The sequence below is a fragment of the Apus apus genome, chromosome 14 (genome assembly GCF_020740795.1).
Source record: "Apus apus isolate bApuApu2 chromosome 14, bApuApu2.pri.cur, whole genome shotgun sequence".
NCBI lineage: Eukaryota > Metazoa > Chordata > Aves > Apodiformes > Apodidae > Apus > Apus apus.
This window is the reverse complement of record NC_067295.1, coordinates 7,908,759-7,924,658: the sequence shown is the minus strand read 5'-3', so window position 1 is coordinate 7,924,658 and position 15,900 is coordinate 7,908,759. Positions and strand designations below refer to the sequence as shown.

Below are 15,900 nucleotides of genomic sequence, written 5' to 3'. Positions count from 1 at the left end.
TCTTGTCTGAGCAGAAATTGTCTGGCAGCCACAACTGGGGTTTCTAGCAGGCCCATGACACCTCATTAGGAGAGCGAGGGAGGGAGGATGGGTGGGCTGGCTGGGGGCAGTTGGACGTTTTACCCTCCTCCTATTACGGGCGTATTGGCCCATAACGTTTATTTAACATTAGCAATAAGCATTTTGCTAAGGATGTGGTTGATACATGGAAGGTAAAAGTAAAAAAGCTGTTTTCAAGGAATATAAAGAGTTGGGGATACATTTAAAACCAAGGAATAGCATTTTCTTTAAAATTATGGCAAAGAGTAAGGACATTTTCAAGTGTGGACAGTAAAGGAGGAGTGAGAGGGAGCAGGTACCCCATGCTGTATGAGCAAGAGCAGTTCTGAGGGCTGTGCTTTCTATGTTCATGTGACAGCATAGCTGCTGAGCTCTGTGACCTTCTAACATTTGAGTCCCACCTTGCTCACTGCACCCTGCTTTTTCCATATTCATTACTTCTTATGCTATGCTAAGTTCTTCCCGGCAGTGGCACCTCTTCTGTCTCCATCTGGCATGCTTGGTCCCATGTGTTCTGGCAGTCAAATACCAGCTGAGCAGTGAACATCTGAATAGCTGTTGTTATGCTGCTGCTTTCCAGCCACGGTATCGCTGTGCCACTTTTAATAATTCAGAAGTGATGGAGAGGTGGGGGAGTGGAAGGGCTGCAGCAATCTTTGTGTCTCTCTGTAGCATGTGATTCCTCCTTGGTGGCTCTGTGGTTACCACGGCAACAGGAGAGTGATGGCACAGCACCAACAGGGCTGGAGTGAGACTTGTGGGTCCGGTCTGTGGCAGCCACACAGCTGTCCAAGGGGAAAAACTGCTTTTCTCTGGTTTGGTGCCTTTTTCCCTCAATGGTTTCATGAAACTTAATTGTTAAACATGTGATGCTCCCAAATTTTGGTGTCTTTGTTAAAGAGTCTTTTTATTAGCGATTCTAGTGAAAATCAGAAAAGGAGTATTGCTGGTAGTCTGGAAGAGCTGAGTGAGGTAGTGTGGGAATATGATAATGAAATCTTTCACTGGTATAAACTGGAGCCCTGGTTATAGTCAGACTGTCACTGCTGGAAGGTTGTTTAATGCGTTTTAAATGCACTGGCCCTTTGGGAAATAGATTTACAGGAAAAGACCAAGGACCACTTTACTGACATGCTCAGTGCAGCATCCTCTGTTTTTATCAAGGCTGAATGTAATTCTTAGTAATTAGAAATGTATATCCTAATCACCTCTCACACTTGCTGTACAGACCTGCATAATGCCAGTCTTGGAAGCTACAGAGAAGCACAGGAGGGGAACAGGGCAGCCCTCTGCAGGTTGTTACAGCTCCGAGGGCTGTGCAGTGCCGGCATTGGAGGTGAGGGGTGGGCAGCTGTGGTTACCCCCCATAAAATGTTCTAGGGCTGTATCCATCTTTAAGCTGCATTATCTACTAGCATTAGCTGTGCTCTCTGTTTTATACCTGTGTCAGGTGCTTAGATTTTCAGCAATTATGCAGTAATTGTTCTGAGGGAACAACTGAAAACCTCTTTTACTTAGGGATCAGAGTGGAACATGGTGACTGGCTTGAGATGGACTGTTGGACTATTCTCTAATTGCAGGCAGGAGGAGAATGTTTGATTTCAGTATCTCTGTCCCTCCTTTCAGGGATAGACTAGATAAGGTTAAACAAGATTTTCCGTTGTTGGCAGCTGCCTGGCAACTGTTTGCTTGATTGCTTTAGAACAGGACCAAGCCAATAAAATACCATGTAAACCCACTGTTCTTTTGAATTTCATGGCAATAATACTCTTTTTCCACACCAGAGACTTCTTTTGAAGTCTGCATTCAGCAGGAGATTTATCACTATGGGAGCAAGCTATCTGGGTTAATTTCCTTCTGCCCAGTTTATGTACACAAGTGAAGTATTCCTGTACAGTGAACTTAAACTTGGACTTCAACTAACTTTATGCGCACATAATGAGTTTGTTTCTCCCAGCTACCTTTGTAGAACCTTTAGAAATAGTTCACAAACCTTCTCTTGCCTTCCATTTCCCTCCCTAGATATTGCAGACTCAAGGTTCAAAACCTTGAAATTTGTAATTTGCAATTGAGAAACTTCTTAATTTTCAGTTGTGAGTTTGGTGGGAGTGTTTTTGAGAAAATCAGCCTTTAGAGGAATAGATGTTGACAGCAAAAATATTGCAGTGAAAAACAGCAGTTCAAGATAGTTATCTTTTATTTCCTCTAGATATGGCACTTCTGGGCTTAGTTTTGGTCCACTCTGAATCTGACATGTTAAATGCACTCTTGTTAATTGAAGAATGTCTTCAATATAAACTGCAAATTCCATCTGAAAGATGAGTTAGTTGTCTCCTTCTAATACATGCTCATCTCTAAAAACTGTTCTTCAGTTTCAGCAAACACAAAAAATTGAATGGAGTCCAGCACAGTTGTTCTTACCGCTGTTGCTTTTGCCAAAGCTAAAAATACAATAAATTATTGCCACTGAATTCAGGAGAGGTCTCTGAATTCAGAAAACATCTATGGAGTGTGTGATGTCATTTTTATAAAGTAATTCTTTAGATCGGAATTGCAGTTTAGAATTGTTGTTAAATCTTAGTCTTGCAGAGTGATATGGATTATTTTCCTGTTCTGTGATAGTGCAGTGAATAGCCTCTTTGTCCCCAAACTACAAGAAACTACACAGTGTTTTGTATGAGGTTCTGGGATGTGTGTGTGTTTCAGGGAGCTTGACTTTTAAGGACACATGCACATCTCCTCTCTGCCCCTGCAGCTGATGTAAAATGAAATAATTGCAGGCTATGAAAAAGCAACTGAGGAACAGTTCATGTGAAGCTGTGTACTGTGCAGGTATGTGAGCTGTGCAAATTACATTTGTAATTCTGGCTCTGTTTTGTGTCATCCTGGTGCACAGAAACAGTGATTGCTGTACACCTGGAGTAAAAAATGCCAGTTTTGTTTGTTTCATAATTGACACATTTTAAAAGGATTTTACTTCAACTTTTAGCTGTAAATTAATCTCTGAAGCTTTCAGTTGATGAATAGGTAATTAAAAAGATGTATTTGAATAGGGCTAAAATTTTGTAGTCTAAACGAAGGTTACAGGGATGCTTCAATAGAATGAATCCAGTAGTGGTTTTGCTCTTGGTCTCTCTCATCCTGTAGGAGCGTATCAGATGTGTTACATCTAATAAAACATGATATTCTGCCTCCTAATCCAATTATTCAAAGCTCAGAAGCTGAATCTGCTGGTACTTATTGCTGAGCTGTAAGCACAGAGGATCTGAACACTTGTAGAAACTAAACTGGCTCCAGGGTGCCAGGAGGTGCATGCTAGGACTGGTTACCCTTTTGACTATTGGCTTACTTCTTTTAATCATTTTTTTTTTCAAAAAGAAGCCAAAAAATATGATAGTTGTTTCTCCCTTCAAAAGACATGCTAAACCTAAGCTTTCAAATCTTACTGTATTTATTTCAAAGTTGCCCTCTTTTTGTTTTAAACAGATCAACTATAACAATATTTGCTTAGAAGAATTTGTGGAGGAAGATGTTGACTCTAACATTGTTCACTGTTGGGTTTTGCTTCTAATTTAGATAAAGGACATTTATGATTATTTAGGAAAACTGTTCAGAAGAAAGGACAAAATAAAGAAATATGGGACTCGATGCTTAAGAGACACTGGAAAAAATGGATTTCAATCTTGCATGTTAATTTGGGGTTAACATTTTCCAAATAAAGAGAACTTCACTATTAAAGCTTGCTAAAAGCTTCTTAGAGTCTCAAGACCACTAAATTAGGTTTTAAATCAGATTCTTCTTTTTAACAGCAAATACTTCATTTTGTTTAAAACTTCATGGCTCCTGTACCAGTCTTGTTCCTTTTGTAGGATCTTTTTGATAGGTTTGGTGTAGGTATCCCAGCTTGTGTCTGTAGTAACTCTTGTTAGCTGTCAAAAGAATTGACCAGTCTTTTCCATAGAGGGACTCTTCAAGAGTTCTTTTCAATAAGAATTTGGGGTATTTTTAAGTGCTCTTAAAATTGTGGTATGAATTAAATGCACTTTCAGCTGCAAGGCTTTAAGGATTAAAGCTGTATGTACAGATGAAGGAAAAAGACTTTAGACAAAGGCATTTTAGTGTGCTGCAGCTCATTTTGTTAGATATAAAAGTATTACATCTTGCACAAATGAAGGAATGCTCCACTGTACAACTGAGCTACCACCTTAGCAGTCTTTAGAGAAGTGCTTTATCCTTTCTTTAGACCTTGGTTGCCAGTCAAGAACCAGATACAGCTTGCAACCATCTCACTTCAACTTGTGCCAGTGTATGAGGAAAGGATATGAAGACAGATGTTTAAAGCATGCCCCCCATATCCTCTGTGTTTCAAAGGCTTTAAATTAAGGTTCATCAAAGGAAGAATCCCTTATTTTTTGACAATTCTGAGCTTTGTTTTGCAACTGAGCGCCCCTCAGAGAGGATCTTGAAAGTTTACTTGCCTCTCTGCTATGTATTTTCAGGTGCTCTCACAGTTGGCCTTGTGCGACAGTGTCAAACCATCCATGGACGTGACAGGACCTGTATTCCTCCACGGCTGCCTCCTGAGTGGGTCACTACGTTATTTTTCATCATTATGGGAATCATTTCACTAACTGTCACATGTGGTTTGCTGGTGGCTTCCCACTGGCGAAGAGAAGCTACTAAATATGCCCGCTGGATAGCTTTCACTGGAAGTAAGTGGCCTCAACTACACAGTTGACCTGTATACAGGGTAAACTGGTGGAGTCTAAAATAACACTGCAGTTTTGTCAAGGAGCAGTGCTTAGGGCTTCTACTATGCAAAACATTACTTCTTTTTAAATACCCTGTCTGAGAGAAAAATAAAATCCTTCAAAAATCAACAGGTTGATATTTTAAGTGGCTGTAATTGAGAGGGATTAATAGTCTATGGGTCCAAGGTGAGAGAAGGAAGCCCTGATTGCCTTTATCTTCCTTGGGCAGCACCATTAATTGACCTAAGAAAATGAGCAGCGATGTAAAAATTCAGTCCTGAATGATGTGTCTGATAGTCTTTTGTACTTCCCCACTCCTGTATATCCAGGACTTATTCCTAGCAGAATGGAATGACTGAAATTCCCTTCCCTAGGAAGAGGAGACACCTGAGACTTGCTACAGTCTGAAATCCCTCTCTGCTTAAGGTCTCTCATCAATACTTCAGTTCAGGGCTGGTGCTTGTTCAGTCCTGCTTCATGTTTACAGGGCATGTTTTATTCAGCATATCTGTGTCCTAGCTGGCTATGCAGGAGGCCTGCCTGGTGCAGAGCATGTGCTGTACTTCACAGCACTGAGACTTTTGCTTCCAGAAGCGACCCACAGCAGTGCTTTAGCTGGTGGGAGGAGTACCAGTGTTTTTCTGCCTCCCTTGATTCTGCTCCATATGAGCACCAATGTAGATCCTCACATTGAGCCTGCTCTAGCAGCCCCGTGTTTCTGCACAGGGAGATGTATCCTATGGCAACTTTGGTGCAAAAGAAAAACAGTTATAATAAGTAAGGGGAATAACTTTCAAACTTCCTTTTCTTGGTGTGTGTTACAGGCTTAGCCCAACTGTGAAATGATGCCTTAATGGTGGGGATGACAGCATGAAAAAACTCAAAACCTGAGGGCTTTTAAATTGACTTGAATTATGACATACCACTACAGGTAGTGTGAACACTAAATAGAAAATGCAAGTTTGTGGTTTACAAAGGCATAAATAAGGTTTAATGGAACTCTGTGACATCTAATGATATCTAATATGAATGAGATTTAACCTTGTTTTGGGGGAGGGACAAATATAAAAAAGCCTTGGCTTCAACAGAGGCACTTCACTGAGGCACTTGTATAATCAAAGCCATCCTTCTGACAACTTTGATACACAGCACATTAAATTAATAGTGCAGCTCTTGTAGACAATGGAGCTATTGAAATGCTGTATCCATTATGATTGACTTGTATTTATTTTCTGGTGAATGATTAAAATAGCAGACATGAGTATTACTGCGTCTTCCATCCCAACTTTTCCTTTTTTATCTATGCATATTTCATGTATATCTAATGTATGCAGGGAGGGTTTAAACTCAAAATGCCATATGAAATTAGATGCTTAGGGTGAGATGAAGTCAAAGCACTAGGGTAAACAGAATTTTTTGAGTACTATATATATAAATAGTTGAAACCATAATTTATGTACTGATTTTTTTTCTGAATTCAGAGCTTTTGTTTTGGGCTTTACATATTTTAATGTTTGTTTTTTTAAAAATATCTCCAATCATCACCTCCCTGCAACTTTAGTTTTCTGCAACTGTGATGCTTAGTTACCAGATACCTTAAAATTGTTTTTTTCTGTATATTTCTTTAGGTTTGCAACAAGTCCATTGTTAGAAGTCTAAATTTAGAAGGACATTCTCATATTTCAGCACTTGCATTCTTGTTATGATAAGTTTAATGATGAAACATTATTAATTATTAATTAATTTGTTCTTTTGGAACTCAGAATTATTCGCAATTCTATTAAGCTATGATCACTGTGTTGCCAGAATTCTAAAATTCAGTGGTTTTGGTATTCATCTCCAATACATGCAACTCTGTGGCCTTTGCATTCCTGTTAAGAATGATGATGGGAAATTTTATTGCTCAGCTCCTTTGTAAAAAAAGTCATATCAAGAAAAGTGAATGGGAGGAAGAGTTTGTTGTTTAAAAAAAAAGTTGATGAGAATGACTTCTGTGGTTCCTTGGATGGTGATTAGTAATGTTTGTAGATTAGTAATAGGAAACATGTAGCCAAGTGAAATCAACTTGAAATACCATGAACAGGTCCTTCTGTGAAGTGCCAGGGCTGTATGATAAGAACGTATAACTCATTAGAACGGGACAGGGAAAATATCATGATTGTGTTACATCTCTCCTGCATGCAAGGACAAAGCAATCCCCTTCTCAGGCCTTTCCTTGCAACTATGACAGCAGCAAAGAGGGCCTGGTAAGAGGTCACTCCTGCCCAGTTCTTGCCGGAATTTTTATATAAATATATAGCTTGTATTTTTCGTTGAATTTTTGCTTGTAGTGTTGTCATCTTGGATGATTCCAGATTTTTCAGCTGTGCTTCTATGAATATGAAATATTGCTGACAATGGTATTGTCTATCTTGTTTAGCTAAGGGACACACAGAGGACAGAATTTTGATCTGTCAGTTCAATTTCCTGTGCACACTTCTAAAAGGATACACCTAAGGGATTGTTTACTAGCACAGTGTTTGCATCCTTCCCCAGCCTTTGGTGGGTTTACTGCACAGAAACTTGTCTCTCTGGCTTCTCTGCAAAACAACCTTGTAGAGAGGAGAGATATTTCCTCCACAACATACTGAATGAGTGACAGACAAAAGTCTTCTAAAAGCAAATGCCGAAGTTTTGCTTTGCTTTCTGTAGACAAGACATTTGCAACAATCACAGATTCCTACTGGCGTGATAGGTATTGTTACTTTGGGCATAGATACTATCAAAACTGTCACTACTGTTTGAGACCTGTTAATTGTAGTACCAATGAAAATTGGATTCCTTCTTTGTGTTCATTTCTGCACTGCCCAGGTCTTTGTGTGCTTCCTCAATGAACAAGGCTCTGCAAACTCATAGACGTGCCTTGTGAGTTGATAGCAACCAAAGAGCTAATCAGCTGTTCTTTTGCATGGTTTTATTCACCTGTTGCTCTACTATAAGCTAACAGCCCATTTTCCATCCCAGCTTCTATGCCACTTTATCACTAATTATGCCCAGTGACATGGTGGCATTAAATTGGTAGCAGAACAAGTAATCTGGCATAGGTATTGTTCCCCATATCTCTGAAACTGCTCTTTTTTTGCTAGTCCTGCTTCAAATTTATCTAAACCCCTTATATTTTCAGAAGGCCCATTATGCTGTCTTCTTTCGAAGACAGGACGTGGTGTGCCTGGGGTAAATCTCAAAGGCTGTGATTGCCACAGTCCTTGGAACTGTTACTGCAGAGGCTACCTAGGTGCTTTTATGTATGTTATTACAACCTTGGCTATTGCAGGAATTGACAGAGCTCTCAGATCTGTTTGCATCTTACACAGATTCAGGTCTCTTACCATCTGCTACAATTAGAAAGGGAATTATTTCTGTTTCTGCTGCCATGGAATTGGGTGCTTCTCTGAGATGTATCAAGGAGGGAGATGCTAGACAGTATTTCTACTTTTTGTCCCAGCAGTTACCAGAGAGTCTGTTATTATTTTTGTCTGAGGGCTTAAATATTCATGAGTATAATGAACTTGCTTTTTGGAATGCAAGTAAAAGTGGGGCTGGGTAATAACATTGTTAACTAACAGTAGCTATGCTGCAAATATCTGTCCTTGTGCTCCCCAGTCAATCAAGTGCTGCTTGGGTTATGAAAGATTTACACCTGGTGCTGCTTTTTATGTTCTGCATCTCTTAAGAGGCAAGCAAGTACTACAGTGAGCCCTCTAAAAACTAGACCATAGCTTATTCCTTCGTTTAATACACTGTACCCTGGATTTTTTGACATTGTCATTGAATGCTCAAAACAATTTCAAGTTAAAGAATTAAGGCAACTAGATCTTCTTTGACAGCTACCATTCAGAAGCAGCCTAGAAATTCTTGTGCTTTGTTATCTATTTTTGTTAATAGAAGTTGTAGCCATTAAGTGTCTTTTCTACAAATGTTCATGTCTAAGAATCTGAAATCATAAGCAAGTACTGTGGAGGGAGAAGTTCTTTATGGATTCCTGGAGATGTAGCTGGAAGTTAACTGAGGTGATACTAATAGATACGGAGAGTTAGATTTAGGCTACAGCTTGTATAAGAAATTCCTATCCTCTAGCTTATAAACCTCCTCTTAAAAGAATGCTCAGTAAGTTAAATGAGCACTTCATATCTGGATTTTCTCCTTAGTTTCTGCTTCTTTAAAAAATTAATTTATCACAGTTTTTTTCCTATTGACTTCTCAAAACTTTGCCATAATTCAGGTTTCCTAATCTGACAGAGACTTTGATGAATCTGTTTTGCATTTGTTATTTCAACAGACTAAAAATTCAGACCACACTAAGAAAAACTGCTTGGACACCCTCTCAGCAGAACATATGCACTGTTAATTGGAAAAGATGGGTGGTTATACATGTTTGAAATGTGTATGCGCATCAGCATTCTGCACGCTGGCTGCATATGCAGAGTTTATTTTTTCTCCTGCTGTGAACTGAGGGAGAGTTGAGGTACCTGCACCCTTCTGTTCCTGGGCAGGAACACAAGGGGACACTGGGGACATGTTCCACTCAGTGGCACGATGCTGCCAGCAGGTCTTAGACCTGGGAGCACTGATTCATGTAGGTACGACACACCTCAAAGAACAGTGGTTTAGCAGAGAGGGATAAAGATCTATTCTTCAACCGTATCCATGAGGCCATCAGAACTTTTCCAGATGTATAGTTCTTAAATGTAATAAAGGAGATTTAATCTTGAAAGTGCAGGTTGTTTTCAGAATCCTAAAGCTATTACCTGTTAAGTATGTTATTATTAAAATATAATAGAAGTTTTGTAAATAAATGGAATGCTTGAACAAACTGGATGTAATAGGAAACATGCTGAGTTATGATAATGCCACTCATCCTCAGAATGCTGCTCAAACTGTTACTAATTATATGTTTTGTTACTCATCACACATCAATCACTGTTTTCTGGGCCCCTCAAGTACAGAGCTCTCCTGTGCTTACACAGACCTGCTCAAGAAACATACCCAAGCTTTATCCTCAGGTGGACCAGCTGTTGGTTAAGATACAATTTTAAAAAGGGGGAAAAAAGAGGAAACATTCTTTAAGGATTAGATTGTGTAGTATGGAATTACATGGACCAATATTCATGTAGATTAAAACCTTCTAGATTGTTTAATGTTTTGCATCTAGTTACTGCTTCTTTGGATTTTGTTTTAACATATGGCCTAATGAGGTAGCACTGAGCAAGAATGTAGTAACTATGCAGCTGCCAGATGTTTTGTGTGTGTGCTCTCTTTCTTCTTTAAAACTGATCCGCTGGTGCTGTTACATTAGAAGTGAGAGAGACACAAGCTCCCTCCAGTGGAACGTCTTTATTTTCTTGCTCAGTGTTAGCTTACAGAAAGGCTGATCCTTCTGGGAGCTGCTCTGGATTGCCAAGTGTTGTGAAAGCTGCTTCATGTCATTTGAAAAGCAAGGAGCAGCTGATATTCTCATGTGGATCATGACTTACTTTTTGAATTCAGGTTCATTCTCATAACTAGTTTCTTCAGTAGACATGAGTGTTTCTTCCTCAAAGCTGAGATCTATGCTATGCAAATAATAAACTTTGAGCATTATGGTAAAAATATATGATAAAATATTTGTCTTGGATAAACATAGAGTCCAGTAAAAATTATTTTATATGGGCATGTAACATGGTAGCTGGAAAACTGGAACATGGCTATGTAGTCAGGAAGAGCAGTAGTGAAGTTATATTACAAAATACTGAGGCTACTCCAGCCCACCTTTTCCTCATTTGGAAGGACTGGAGACTTTCTCCTGGTAAAGCCTATAGGGACAGGCAAGACCCTGAATTTGTTTTATGTGCCTTTGGAAACAAAAGCAGCTGCAGCACTGCTGACTTGCACAGGAGCCAGGGATTAGGGTGATGGGTATGGTTGTTGCCAGTGGTTTTTACTGTTGCTTATTTGACTTGTGTGGAAGCTCAAGTAGGGAACAGCATCTCCAGACTTTTAGGGGTGAAGAGAATTGGGAGACAAGAACAGCACCTATGTCCTTTACTAACAAGCAAAAAGCAGCAGTCTGTCTTAACTGAAAAATTAGCATGATTAGCACAATCTATGCGTTTTACAAAAAAGGAATTTATGTGAAAGGATGAGAGAGGGCAACTACAGCTCAAAAAAAGAAAAATCTGATAATAGAAAAGGTGTTTCTTCAATGTTGAATGTTAGTTTATCTTGACTTTGGGAGAAAATAACTATAAAATAACTGGAGAAGTAATGAACTCTGTGACTAAATTTGTGTATGGTGGTAGAGGTACATCCACCAGATTTTTATTCTGTAAAGACAGGTCATGATCTATTGAGCAGGACTGAAATTATAGTAAAAATGGAGGTCTTTCAGTCTTTCTGGGAGGGATGTTTGAAAAGCAAGATAAAGTCTATTCAGTCATTTCAAGCAAATTAGGTACTGGAACACCTCAGCTCTTCAGTTTGGTCAGAATACTTGGCTTGCTTATCTGGACTGCTCTATGAACTACTAAATATTTTTACTTTAACAGAGCAGTGACCATTTTTTTTCTCTTTTCTTTGCAGTGATTCTATTCTGTATGGCAGCCCTAATATTTCCAATAGGATTTTACATCAACGAAGTTGGAGGTCAACCATATAAATTACCCAATAACACAGTGGTTGGGTCTTCGTATGTACTGTTTGTCTTATCCATTTTCTTTACAATAGTGGGACTTCTATTTGCTGGCAAAGTTTGTTTACCTGGCTGATGAATGTCTGAACTGCAGGACTTTATTTTGGAAAAGAGCAAGACATCAGAATTGCATTCTCAGGAGGATGCCTAGATCAGACTATCAAACACTTCCTGAAAAGAGGAATGCTTTGACTTGTTCTCACTATGCACTTTGGATGAAAAAAAGGAGAGCCTTTCCCATAACCAAATACAGACAACGTTGACTAATCTCCTGAGCATATTTAATGCAGTCAGGTCTGCACTGTGATAGGGACTTGTAAAGAATGCTTTACACTGAGAAGCATAATGCCCCATATTACTGTACTGTTCCTGTTTTTAACGTCTAATGATTTGGAAGTCAAAGTATTTATGAACTTTGTGGTAGACCAGAGGGTTGCAGAGGAATTCAAGTGAGGCTGGCCTCGCTGTTTAGGAGATTAGTATTTTACATCTTCCTTCTGATGAGCAAAGCCTTTGGCACCAATGTGGATCAATCTTGCATTACTGCACCAAGAAGCCAATAGATCAAAACATGTTCTCTAAATGTATGTAACAGCAAGGAGACATACATCCCCTCCTCCCCCATGAGCCCTAGAAAAACACTAAGGAACATTTTAGAGGGGGATTTCTTCCTTATATTTATATAAATATATATATAAATATATATATATTTTGCTGATGCAGTATACAGTGTGTGTGTGTGTGTGTGTGTATATACACATGTATGTATATATGTGTATATACACACAAATGGTTCCTGGAGAAGAACTCAGAATGCTTTGCTAGCAAAACACTGTGGTGTGCAAAACTAGAACTCAATAGAAAAAAGCCATTTCTCTGAAGGCCACATAGCTGAGAGTCTTCAGTTTACCTCATTCTTTGTAGCAGCCCTTGATTTTAACAGTTTTTGTAATAGGTACAAACGATTCCATGCCTTTCTAGGTGCAATTTTAAGTTAAGCTAAAATTCTTTTTATGGTAATTTATTTGTATATGAGGGTAGAAGGTGAGATCATGTCATACCTTAAAGTTAATTTTGGGAAACTGACACTATTTAAATTATTAGCAACTGTTGTACAGAACATCTCTTTTTCTACTGCATTGTTACATTACTTGTTCATACATGCTCAAGCACAACATTTTGCCATAGCATTTCTCCAGCACATCTAAAATGCAGTATTTTAAGTAATGCAAACACAAATCTACTGCAAAGATGGATGAGCTTGTTTTCATTTTAGTATTAATTCCTCTTAAAAAAAAAACAAAACAATGAGCAATATAATTGTTTAAATAATATATGCCTTGTTTACTAAAGTTGTTATTTTAAATGTGGATTTAAGGGCCGCCCAAATTGGGAGTAAATATTCCTACTAAAGGTAGCTTTATTTTTCTATACAAGGGTAAACCTTTGAATCCATAGATGTCATAACGTAGTACTCAATCTAACCTTGCAGGAAGTACAGTTCACTGTCCAAGGAAAGCTGCCTGCACTGTCAGTATTTATTTTCCAGTTAATATGTGGTTTACCTGAGATGCGTTATGAAAAACAACAAAAAAGTAAGTTTCAAGTACTGTTTCATTGAGCTTATTGGAAAGAACTGCATCGCTAAATAGACATTTTTCTGAAATGTTAGTGAAAGTATATTTTAGAATGAGGCTGTTAAAATATAATCATCAGTTTCCAAAGTAACCACTTATCAGATAAGCTTAAGTGTTTGAAAGTAAGACAATTTGCACAATTATTTTAAACTGAGTGCCATTCAGACCCTAGTGGGTCCCTGTGCTTCTTCGCCTCTTCCCTCTCCCCCTTCCAAGGTATTTTAACATGAAAAGGTTATTTGCTGAATTAAGTATTTTTTCTTTTGACACTTGTGAACAAACTTGTCACTGCAATGGTGTGCAAGTGACTTTGTTTTCAGTCAGCTCACTCACAGGTAGAAGGGAGTGTTTACAGGTCACTAGATTTGTCTGAAGTGTACCAATCTGGAAATACAACCAGGCACTTACTTGGAAGTAGTGGTTTAAATACTATTTAGTTCCTAATTTAAGCCTTCATCTGCATGGGTAGTCTGAGGTCCCCAGGGATGTTGGTGGAGATAAAATGCAGGGTTCAGCTGCTGGATGTTTGTCTAAATTTTTGGTGTTATCACTGCTGTATCCTAAGATGAAGTATTCACTAAAACGCAGATCATAAATGATGTTGAAAAAAACGCTGCTCTTTTTTTCAGAACTGTCACTGTTGTAAATAGTTCTAGGAGATTTTTTTTGTAACTGGAACACAAATAGAGGGGAGTTTCTCAGCTGCTAAGATTTATTCCCCCCCAGCTTACTTATTTCAGTTAAGAGTAACATCTATACAGTGGATTTAGGCTTAGATTAAATGGATCATCATTTAATAACAAAATACAAACACTTATCTTGGAGTATACCCAGACTGTGGCTGGCTGGAAATATATCTGATCTGCCAATGCTATTGCGATGAATTATTAAATGATACCAGCGATTTAACGAGTAGATTGATTAAATATTTGAGCATTTTAAATCCAGAAATAGATGCAGCCATCTGCATTTAAAAAAAACCTCACCCAGTAACTGAAGAGACAGTTGTCAACAGTTGCTTTTAATAAGGTCACTAAGTACTATACAGTACGGTATTAATTTATAGCAGAAAATCATATCTTGTAAACTGTATATAAAACACTGTTTTATGGTGCAATCATTTGTCAAACTTATGTCTGTTAATTTTTTTTAAAGTTGTGTGCATTTCCATACCTAAGAGCGTCACTGTAAAATCTGCTGAAGACTATTTATAGGTTTTATTTGCACAGTAGTTTTGTTTTAAACTGCAGGAAGTTCGTATTGAACATGCCTAAACATCTGTTGACCTTTTCAGTTCATGAAAAGCAAGTGTTTCCATATGAATCTTCCCCAAAGGTAATCCCATATTTGTGTTGAGTGTTTACATAAACTTTTCTGATTCTGCCAGCCATTATTGTTCACTTTTTGAAGGACAGCTCATTTCATATGTCACTAGAGATTCTTATTTAGCCTTTTGCTTCAAAATTCCCTCCAAGGTTTGGTGACCCATCACCATGTAATTTGTGCACACTTTGTCATTTATTTGTCTAACAAAATGTACGATTGGAAACTTACCTTCAGAGGCAAAACTGGTTGTCTATGTAATATAATCTCATTGTTGAGCCCAGCTGAAATCATCACCTGGAAGCTGTTTGTCTCAGACCTGGGCATGATGCACTTCCCTGAATGCACCGTTTAACATAGTTTTGCATTGTTAATCTTGCTGGCGAGTGGTACCAGTTTCCTGAAGATGCTGGTGGTGTGAGACCACCTGAGCCCCTTCCTCTGGCTGAAGCAAAGCTGGCAGGTGAGGGCCCTCCCGTCAGACCTGTGTTTCCAGAGCCGTCGTTTAACCACTTCGGACCACGACTGTCAATTGCTGTTTGGCCCAACACACACAGAAATGAAAGCTGTCCTTTAAAACCTTCGTGAAGGATGAAAATAATGAAGGAAATGGTGTCTGTAAGCGGGTTGTCCTGCCTGGGCGTCGCGTCGCTCCCCGCTCGAGGCCTGACCCGTCTGCGTCCCCCGCCCCGGCCTCTGCTGAGGATCGTTTTCTAATTGGTTAGAGCATTTTTCAATTAATGATTTCCGAACAAATGTTAATACAGACTGTATAAAAATGAACATAATTTTCTTCACTTGTATTTTTGTTATTGAGCAAGTTTATCAGAATAAATTGTCTACGAAAGCGACTGGCCCCGCCTGCGCTGACTGGCCCCGCCCCCGGGCAGCGCCGCCTCCGCCCGCCCCGCAGCGCCCCCAGGCGGCGGGAAGCGGCGCCGCCTCCTCCCGCTCCGCCCCGCAGCGCCCCCAGGCGGCGGGAAGCGGCGCCGCCTCCTCCCGCGCGTCTCCAGCGGCAACAGCGGAACGCGGGGCCGGACCCGGGCGCGGGCAGGGTCGGGTGAGTGCCGGGAGGTGCCCTGGCCTCACGGTGCTGGTGGGGATCTGGGGATCCCTGTCACCGACGCGGTAGGAGAGCGGAATGTCGAGACGTGCCCGGGATGGGGAGGAGGGAGGGAAGCCTCTCCAGCCGCGGTGGGTCTGTGGGGGCGCGGCGGAGCGGCGCGGCCGCTGCCCGGGGAGGTGAGGAGGGACATGGGGAGCGGGAGGGCCGGGCGCTGGGGACGAGGTGAGGCGGTGCAGTACGGCAAAGTGAGAAACAGCATGTTAGGACCGTTTTTGATCTCGTTGTATTGCTCAGACCCGAGAGGCAGCTCCCTTACCCTTCCACATCCCCGCGTCTCACCGCGCGGCGCTCTCCAGC

The 15,900-nt window shown here is 40.0% G+C and overlaps 1 protein-coding gene across 2 annotated transcripts in view; it reads left to right on the top strand.

Moving 5' to 3' along the window:
• Positions 1–15,328, top strand: part of MOSMO (modulator of smoothened) — a 30,291-nt gene extending 14,963 nt beyond the window's left edge. Inside the window, exons 2-4 of one of the 2 annotated variants that reach the window (XM_051632539.1) lie at positions 4,560–4,772; positions 11,409–11,514; positions 13,010–15,328. In XM_051632539.1, the coding sequence (XP_051488499.1) occupies positions 4,560–4,772; positions 11,409–11,514; positions 13,010–13,070 (380 nt within the window). In that variant the 3' untranslated portion in view covers positions 13,071–15,328. Of the gene's footprint in view, positions 1–4,559; positions 4,773–11,408 lie in introns of both variants that reach the window. The other variant, XM_051632538.1, reaches the window with a different exon arrangement.
• The last annotated feature ends 572 nt before the right edge of the window (positions 15,329–15,900 follow it).